The sequence below is a fragment of the Pararge aegeria genome, chromosome 5 (genome assembly GCF_905163445.1).
Source record: "Pararge aegeria chromosome 5, ilParAegt1.1, whole genome shotgun sequence".
NCBI classification, from domain to species: domain Eukaryota; kingdom Metazoa; phylum Arthropoda; class Insecta; order Lepidoptera; family Nymphalidae; genus Pararge; species Pararge aegeria.
Window position 1 is genome coordinate 6,707,174 of NC_053184.1, and position 10,774 is coordinate 6,717,947.

At 36.1% G+C, this 10,774-nt stretch overlaps 1 protein-coding gene across 1 annotated transcript; it reads right to left on the bottom strand.

Annotated features, from left to right (window-relative positions):
• Positions 1 to 5,771: 5,771 nt before the first annotated feature.
• LOC120623734 (trypsin-2-like) lies at positions 5,772 to 10,536 on the bottom strand. The gene is made up of 5 exons (XM_039889930.1): positions 10,468 to 10,536; positions 8,364 to 8,556; positions 7,059 to 7,308; positions 6,242 to 6,382; positions 5,772 to 6,116 (listed from the first exon to the last, which is right to left on the bottom strand). Exons 1-5 carry the CDS (start codon positions 10,517 to 10,519, stop codon positions 5,967 to 5,969), a joined length of 786 nt encoding a protein of 261 aa, XP_039745864.1. The 5' UTR covers positions 10,520 to 10,536; the 3' UTR covers positions 5,772 to 5,966.
• Between the last annotated feature and the right edge of the window lie 238 nt (positions 10,537 to 10,774).

A 10,774-nucleotide genomic window follows, 5' to 3' on the forward strand; every position in this document is an offset into this window, starting at 1 on the left:
AAGAAGTGGACTATTGAAATGAATAAATTCATTTGGCGCACATATCTGATAGTTAGTGAATTAGGATCAAAACCTCATTACCTGGACTTATTACATAAAAAATTTACAGACAAATTCAAGGATTTTAAGGTTTCAAAGCAAAGAATAGGTGATCAAAGAAGGGCCATACTAAGGAATAAACTTTTACCTCAAGAAACTATAGATGTAATAAGAAAAGATGTAAATGAAGAACTTCACAACAAGAAAACACAATCTCAACTTAATACAGCTGGATCCTCCTCAAGAATAAGATGGACTGATGACATCAATGAAGCTATTATAAGAGAATACTATAAAATTACTCAATGTGAGTCAAATAAAACAGCTTATAGGGGACCTTTACACGCGGCCATTACTTCACAATTTACACAAATATCACACGTATCGGAGCAAAGAATTGCGGACCAAAGAAGATTTATAGTAAAGAATAATCGTCTTGCAGCAGAAAAAATATTAGAAATTAGAAATGAAGTAGAACACACACTGATAATACCGACCATTACAGTCAATAATAAAAAAGACAACGAAAACCCGACATCAAGCCAATTGTTATCAACCGAAGATAATTACTCTGCCGCGTTTACAAACAGCAATATCAGTATCTCTAATTATAACAGCGAAACTCAACAGTATATACATGCCACGGTAGATTTCGACAGTAAAATACAAATAACATTTGAAAATACATACGACTTATACAGAAATAGTAACCCAACACAAAGAGCATTTATCCCTAAACAGAACACATCAAGAAAATTATCCCATATTGTAGGTTACATCGATAAAAATATCTTGCCTGAGTACTTATCCATCGATCATGATTTCACCACAACCCAAACCATAATTTACTGTGCGGCATATACTGCGGCTACTTGTAATGGCGCCAAAATTAAAGACATAGAAAGCTATAACACGTTAACACATCATAACAAAACATATACATCACACTGGCAGAAGCGCCTTCAGCAGAAAAAAGAATCTCTTAGAAAGGATATCGGTAGAATGACACAATACATTAGAGGAAATAGAAATAATAGGCTTATATCAAAGATAGAAACTATCAAAGAAAAATATAAAGTACACTCGCGTTATGAAGAATCCAATATTACTAATGAGCAATACCTAGACAGCTTAAAACAGAGGCTTTCCGCTACTAGTAGCCGACTTAGACGATACGAGAGTTGTACGCTAAGAAAAAAACAAAATACACAATTTGCAGTCAACGAAAAACTATTTTATAGGAAATTAAATCAAAGTACTAACAATACACACCATGCGACAGACACTACTATATCAAAACCGTCGCCATCCCTTGAAGAGGTTAAAGAGTATTGGTCAGGTATTTGGGATAACCCAGTACAACATAATAAAAAAGCCGAGTGGTTTCAAATTGAATCACAGAACGAAATAAATACACCACAAATGATATTTGAGAATATTCCGTTAGAAATCTTTTTAAATGTGTTAAAAAAGTCACACAATTGGAAAACACCCGGCCCAGACCACATCCATAACTACTGGTATAAAAAATTTCCTACGACACACCCCATATTACACAATCAGCTAAATCTGTTCATTGAAAACCCAAGCTTAATGCCAACACACATAACACAAGGTACAACTTTTATGATTCCAAAAGATAATAATGATACACAAAACCCAGCCAAATACCGACCAATAACCTGCTTACAATCCATATACAAAATTCTTACAGGATGTATAACACAACTCATAGACAAACATATCACTAGCAAGAATATTTTGGCTCAAGAACAAAAAGGATGTCGTAAGCGTAGCCAAGGCTGTAAGGAACAGCTTATAATAGACTCTGTATACATGAAAAAATTATACGCACAAAAACAGGATACATGCACAATGTATATCGATTACCGTAAGGCCTTTGATTCGGTACCGCATAGCTGGTTAGTTCAAGTTTTGCACCTCTACAAGATACACCCTACACTTATAACTTTCCTTTCACACACAATGCAATCCTGGAGAACTAACCTTAAAATAGGAACTGGAACGGACACTATACAAACTGGTGAAATACCAATGAGGCGAGGAATATTTCAAGGAGATTCACTTAGTCCTCTTTGGTTTTGTCTTGCGTTGAATCCTCTGTCACATCTCTTAAACAGATTTAACTCTTCAAGAGATGAATCATCACCCACTATTTCACTCTCTCATCTCCTATATATGGATGACATAAAATTGTACAGTAGCACTGTAATATCCCTACACCAGCTAGCAGACATAACCCAACAATTTTCAAAAGACATTTGTATGGAATTCGGCATAGACAAATGCAAAACTTTTACACTAAAAAAAGGCAAATTACAACTAAATGATTACACCCTAAGTACAGGAGAAAAAATGAACGCATTAGATCTGAGCGACTCATACAAATATCTAGGTTTCCAACAAGACCGACAAATCCGCCAAACAGATACCAAAATAGAACTTACCCGCAAGTTCTCACATAGAATTAACTCCGTTCTAAAAACTCAATTAAACTCTCGTAACACCATAAAAGCCATAAACTCATACGCTATTCCGGTCCTCACATACTCTTTTGGAATAATAAAGTGGTCACAAACTGATCTCAAAAAACTCCAACGTGTTATTAATACCTCTATGACCAAACAACGCAAACATCACCCACGATCATGCACGGAAAGATTAACACTCCCAAGAGACGAGGGAGGTAGGGGCATAATAGATATAACTAACTTACACAACAGACAAATAACCGCACTTAGAAATTATTTTCATGATCGGGCACATAGTTCTGAACTACATAAATCAATAGTAAGCGCTGATAAAAGCCTAACACCCCTTAATTTATTTGACGGAAACATTCAAATAAATCAGAATCTCACGGATCACCAGGACAAAATAAAAGCGTGGTCTCAGAAATCTCTGCACGGAAGACACCGCTACGACTTACAGCAACAACATGTCGACATGGTAGCGTCGAACACGTGGCTGAAACGAGGTGATCTATTTCCAGAAACTGAGGGTTTCATGCTTGCCATACAGGATCAAGTAATCGATACAAAGAACTACCAGAAATATATAATACGTAGACCCAACATCAGCGATACATGCAGGCATTGCCATAGCAGTCCCGAGACTATACAGCATATAACCGGCGCATGCAAATCCATAGCACAAACAGACTACAAGCACCGCCATGATCAAGTGGCTGCAATAATTCATCAGAATTTAGCTTTTCAATATAAATTAATATCAGAGAAAGTACCTTATTATAAATACCAACCACAATCAGTCTTAGAAAATAATAGTTACAGGGTTTACTGGGATAGAACTATAGTAACAGATAAAACTATACACAACAACAGACCAGACATAACAATTCTAGATAAAGAAAATAGATCAGTTTATTTGATAGACATTGCAATCTGTAACACCCATAATTTAACCACCACCTACACCGATAAAATCTCAAAATACACAGATCTAGCCATAGAAATAAAAACACAGTGGAAAATCAATAGCTCCAAAACTATCCCTATAATTATTTCATCCACAGGAGTAATACCTCACACTCTCCACGTAGGGCTTAAAACGCTAAATATACATAAGTCTGCATATACACTCCTACAAAAAGCCGTTATATTAAACACATGTCGCTTGGTGCGAAGGTTTTTGACATGATTCCCCTGATTTTGCACTTGGCTCCGGCCCGTGCTCTGTTAATTATACCTTCGTAAAGAAGAGATTTGAATTTAATACAAAAAATATAATAATAATAATAATAAACTTTATTCAGCTTCCACACATAAGTAAACTAATGAAAACTAATTACTAATTACATTAAAAGTAATGAAAACTAATTATACACTATTTTACAAAATAAATGCCTTATCGAAAGGTGCTTCAGCTGAAAAGGCTGCTACCTCAGCATGCTGCTGCAGTATTTGACAACTGCAGCGCTGATTTTCAGGTATAGCCTTGATTGGCGTCACGGATTTGCCGGGAAAAGTTTAAAAAGAAGCGAAGTGAACTTGACAAGAAGAGGGAGTATACGGAAAAATAATATATATATAAAATTATCAAACGATACAATAGAACCACCACCACATAAAAGGAAAAATATATATATATATATACATATAAACAGATGTTACGCGTAAGCCCGACAACAAGCAATTAGTCTGAAAGATCCGGAATGTCTTTTTATTGATGAGTTTTTTGATTATCCAAAAATACCTTTTTAATGGCATTCTTGAACGAAATCATTGACTTCCTCATACGGGCTGGAGGTGGAAGGTCATTCCAGACCTTACAGGCAGAGTACTTAAAAGTACCACGAAAAGCAGCAGTTTTATGCCATGGCATTGAGATCCGAGGCGCAGACCTTGTGCTACGTTTTCCATTTTCGTGAGCCCATTTTATTTTTGAACGCAAATATGCTGGTTTGCCTGTGGACATTATGCCAAACAGCATAGTAGCTAAATGGAGTCTACGTCGAGACTCCATGTTTAGCATATTTGCGCTATTAATATAAGGGCTGACATGAGAACGAGGAGCTATAGAAAAACAAAATCTGGCGCAGGCGTTTTGGACTCTTTGCAAATAATAAAATAATAAAATAATACTCTAATAGATGGTTGTAGTAGCACAGAGACGCTAATGCCCGTTCTCCGTTATATTACCTTAGTCTTTCGACACTTACGGGAAGAGGAAGGGTGATTTTATTTTATTCCACTTGAACTAACAAATAAATATTCATATGTTTGCTTCTGTGGTATGGAACCCGTATGCTCGAGGCTGACTCGAATCTGACCTGATTTTTTATCTTAATAGCATTTCTAAAAACATGCTTAGAAGTAATTTGATTTTTTTCTTTATTACGCTCCATACGCTCACCAGGCATTTAATATTTCATAGTGCGAAGGATCGTTTGACTCGAGTGTTAAGTCTAGTGGGAATTATCGCTTTCACGGAATTTAGTTAAAACTTATAATTGTATTTTGTAGCGTTGGCAAATATTACTCAAAACAACAGAGCAAAACTTCGCATGGTATGCGAGGGGCACGTCCTGCAAAGTGCCGACCTGTGTCCATCAATCTGATGCATGGGTGTAAAGCCTCATGTGCCTATAATTACACAAGGCATCCGCATCCTTCAGAAGGAACAAAGCAATGCTTCTTGGCAGTGGCGTGCATAGAGGGTATGCACAGAGTATGCAGATGATATCAAATGAAGAAATTCTCCAGTGCAAGTTATAAAAAACTTAAGGATAGGCATTGTAAGAGTTATAAAAAGCCTACTCTTAAATATTTATATCTCGTACTGGAGATTTTCTTCATTTTATATAATCTGCATACCCTGTGCATACCTTCTATGCACGCCACTGCTTCTTGGCGACAGGAGTGCTACTTTGCAGCAAAAATTCTTCTACTGTTCGAAATACCAGATCATTTTTACCGCGCACTTGCAAATTATGGAACAATCTCCCATCTGATGTGTTTCCTCAAAATTACAATCTAGGGTTATTCAAGGGGCGGATAAACAAATTCCTTAAAAGCAGGCAACGCATCGGTGGCTCCTCATGGGCGGCGGTGATCACTTATCATCAGGTGACCCACTTGCTCGTTTGCCCGCTATTAATATTTAAAAAAAAAAAAAAACTATTGCGGAAGTTCCCGGACAAGCTCTTTAGCAAAAATCTCTACTACCAGTTCATAATAAAACCAACAATATAACATGTACAGTAACAGTGCCTTTATTCGAACAGAATTTGTTATGCTTGCCTTGCATTTTAAACACAATCCAGTTGTTAACTTTAACATAACAATTAATACGTACAACGGACGGTTTCAGAACAACCAAGTGCGGAAACGGCCCAGGAACAGATAACAATATACAATTGTGATAGACGGAAGACTGAACCAGATTTATACGCCCGAATTCTTTCTAATCCAATTTCTTAGACTCGATACGTTTGAGTAAACTCCGGGATATCCTGGGCGGGCACAACCTACGCCAAAGGATACTATTCCTAATTGAATCGGACCGTCTCCTACAGCAGGACCTCCTGAATCACCCTGCAAAGAAAGTTTCCGTTTAAAACATTTTAAAATGATAGGTTAAACTTAATAATACAAGCCTGGGGTTTTTTTTGTGCTTTTTCAATTTTTTTTTACAGCAGTTAGGCATAATATAACAGTACCTGACATGAGTCCTTGCCACCTTCAGGCACACCAGCACAAATCATCCTTTTCGATATATATCCGTACGACATGTTGCATTCCTCCGTAGATACTGTAGGGACTTGAACAGCCATTAAAGTTGGACTGACGTTTCCGTTTTCCTTAATAAAAGTTTAGCAAAACGTAAAATATTAATAGAAAACTAATTTATAAAATTACTAGCTGTTGCCCGCGACTTCTTCATTAAATTAAGTATGAAGACAATGTAGTTCTAAAAAAATTTAAAGTATCCAGTATCGCTAAGCCTAAATGAGGGGTTTGCTGCTGTTCGCTGAGGAGTTCTGTCCTCTATCTCCAACCACAGTTTGGGCAAAATTAAACACATTCTTATTATAACCTCTATAGTACAAAAATAGTTATTTAAATCGGTTATAATTTGTCGGAGTAATGGTGTAAAATCGATAAAAACTTTCATCCCCTCTTCCAAAGGAACCGAGTTGCTAGTTAGGGACAGAAGAGCTCCTCAAGATGTTTTCCTTCACTGATGAAGCAAGTTATGTTTTAATTGCTAAAAACGCACATAACTTAGAAAAGTTAGAGGTGCGTGCTGGGATACAAACTCGGACCCTGAAAGTGAAGTTGAAGTCCTGCCCAGTGGGCTATCAACGCTTCCCTCAAAAATCAACTAAGCTCTTACTACTACTGTCGTAAGAAAAGTCAATGCCTCTAATACATTTTTACTGTTACATGACTACAATGGTAATCTTATCTTCTACTGCTACAGGCTACTGCTATAATAAAACGTGAATGTTTAAAATGACGTTTAAAAACACTTACAGAAGTAGCTCCCCAGCCTGATACGGTAAGAGTAGTGTCCGGAAGCACAGGGCTCCCACTTTCAGCTAGTTGAATAGCCTTAGTGGTCTCTCCATCAAGATTTATCTTGTTTGAAAATCGAATCAGTCCCACATCGTAATCCAATGTTGCAGGATTAAATCTTGGATGTGCTCTCAGCTGTCTGCTCTTGTATTGAGTGCCACCGCTATCACCATTGGTACTGCCTACCCGGGCTATAGCTTTTGATACCCTAAAATAATCAGGGTTACACAATTTAACAATATATAAATAAATAATCTCCTACACTGAATATGGTATACATTATTCTACTAGTTAATGCATTTGATTTCCATATTAGGGCAGTTGAGAAAATATCATATGTAATCGGCTATTTTGTGGTGGTGGCCATTTTAATCTAAACATAGCTAAAAAAATTCCTGACACATTTTAAAATCGAAATTTTTTCAGACTTTCGGGAGCTACGATGACACAGACACACACACACTCACATACACATACAACTCAAACTTAAAATACCTTCTCGTTTGTGCGTCGGGGGTTAAAAAAAATTTAACTTCGAGCATCAAAAATACCTTTTTTTGTAACTGTGATAAATGCTGAATGCTGATTGTGATAAATGCGGCGACTGATTCTATGCGCAACCAGTGCAAATAAAATAATGCTCACGAAAACCTCCTTGTAATCATATTATCAAAATTAAGCTTAATTTGCTATACTCCGCGAAAAGCAGGAGAATCTGTGTGGTGTAATTTATAATTTCTTCAATCCTTATACCCCACACCAAACAGATCCTCGGCAATATACCCTCTACGCACGTTTCGCTCCGAAACCGGAGCATCATCAGGAGATGTTGACTTTACAATGAATAATTGTTAACCGCTTAACAATTATTCATTGTAAAGTCAACATCTCGCGGAGTATAGCAAATTAAGCTTAATTTTGATAATATATCATGGATTTCCGCAAAGTAACGCCTGCTTCTATCCAATACTCCTTGTAATCCCCAATCATAACAACATAATCAATAACAAACTTGAAAAAACTTATCTGAGGCAAAATATAATTTTTCAAATCGGTAAATAAGTTATAAAGAAGTAAACAAAAAAAAAAGTACAGTCGAATTCCGAACCTCCTCTTTTTTTAAAGTCTGTTTAAATATAAGTTTTGTACTGCACCGAAATAACCGAACACCTTAATTTAAGCGTCTTCGCGCTTTAATAAAGCGTCGTATAATTTCTGAAGAAACACATGTAAATATGGAATAAAGGAAACATCTTTATGTACCCAGAAAGACAATGAGCCGCCGTCAAAATGTAATTTTCGCTTATGATCGATCCTCCACATTGGTAATAATCCGATCCCTTTTGCAGCAGCAGATATGCTTGGTATGGGAAGTCCTGAATGGTCGTATCGTAGCCACCGACGATTTTGCTATCATTACCTTTAGTGCGATGACCATGTCGTCTGGACGAAATGTCTGAAAAAACTGCTATTTACAAATAATGTCCACCCGAAACTTTTGTCACTAGCTTTCCTGTCCAACGCAAACTTTGGAGCTAGATAATGTACATAAGCTGTGAAAGAAATAATCACACACTACCACAACGGAATAGAAATTTAAAAAAAGAACTTTTCGTTTCGGTACTTTACGTAAAATTACATGCACCTGCAGGGTGAGCTTGCATGGGCTGTAGACATTTTTCTTCCCGGGGAAAGGACAAAATGTTTTTCTTCTTCATAGTCTACGCACGGGTAGAAATAATATCTTAATAATAAATGTGTACATAATATTACATGGGTTAAATATCTATTTTTCTAAGAAAATTGTATCCCTCCCGTGTCAGTGGATATAACCAGGGGATATTTTTTGTCTCCCGTTTATGCTAACTTTGCCTACAATATAACAGGAAAAGTTGATTATTATATACATATATATACTTTTGCTTTATAAATATCGTGCTATATAAATCAAAAGTTTGTTTTCATATGGAGTACTGTTTCCAGCTCTGAACCGAGATAACTCAATTTGATCGAATTCAAAATCGGTCAGTTCCAGCGAGTTAGAAACTTTGGAGCACCGCACAGACATCGGTTCCCATTGTGTGTCCTATCGCCTCCATAATGGGAAGTGTTGAGGAGTTGTTTAAACTAAAACCACCTTCCCTATTCTCTGATCATACTATGCGTCGCAGAAACTAATTTCACTCACATTTCCCTAAGCCACCCAGTAGCCATACAGTATGAACGTATAAAAAATCGTCTAAAAGTGTATAATACATTTACGTTTACTCTGATGACAAAAGGGTTTATAAGTGACAATAACAAAAAGTGATATTTCATTCCATTCTCATTTTCGGCTGAAAAAAATTGATGCAAAAAGAAACTCATACTTTTTTTACAATTTCAAAGTGCAAGAAAAACAACGTACTGAAATATCTATAATCCGTCTAGATTTAAATGATTGTATTTGTTAGCGCTAGAGGGACTGCCCGGGGCGAGGGGACAAAAAACCGATGTAGGCTAACCCCCCACTACGGGATCCTCAGATAGACTCGAGCGATCGGCCCAACGCAACGACACGGCCAACGCCATATTTAATACTTATTTCTGTAAAGGCGAAAACAAATACTTTCGTTGACTGTTTCGATGAATGTTAAAATACAGAATTTACATCACATATAATTTGCATCAGTATAGATGATAAGTAAACCGAAAGATTTGTATTTGGTTAACAGCAAATCAATATACTTGTTTCGTATGAGATGAAAATCCTCAGTTTCATAATTAATGCAATAGAGCACCCAAAAGTCATATTAGCCTGCTTTTTGTTGTCATCATCATTATCATCACCGGTCACTGATCCACTATAGGGTAAAGCAGACTTCACACGCATTTGAGAACGTTGTTAGGATGTTGTCGTTCGCCGTTACACAAATAAATAATTGTTACAGAAATAAAAAATAAAAAATTCACATTCTTAAAAAAGTTAAAAGGGAGGCCAGGGACTGAACTCCCAGGGATTCGTTTCGAAAGGGAGGTCTTTGTGATAACCAATGGGCTATCACCATTTAGGTTCTAGTTAATACAAAAGTATTATTTCAATAGCACAAATAAAACAAGATAGATAAATGATGGCTAACTTCTAATATAAAAAAAAATTAAGGGACATGTGAAAAAGGTCGAAAATAATGGTTGACTTCCAATGCAATAGATTAATTGTCTGTACACAATTGTGTACTCTGTAACAACATATTTGAAGTAGCTATTTCTTTTACAACAGGTTTTTCCAACTTTTTCAAAAGCTTAACAAACAATAAATAGTACGAATAAATAGTGCACTAGATTGGATTGGAAAACACTCAAGAGTACTGGAAAACTACACTCTCACCTGTTGGAAAGGCACAAAGAAATAAAATAAAAATACAACTTGACTTCTCCATTCTGCCTGAACGAAAAATTTAATATAAAAATTCAGTTGCAGAAATATTTAAAAACTAGGACTATTTATAATATGCTGCTGAAATTATCGTAGCGTGTTTGTACAAGTCGTTTTGATGATAACAGAGTTATTAATAGTAATTTTAGTGCAGGATTTTCTACAATTGTATCTATTAAAGATATACAAATAGGCAGTTTTGTTATTTTCTTCATTTCTGATATATTTTTACCATTCAAAGCATCTTTTTTTATTTCAG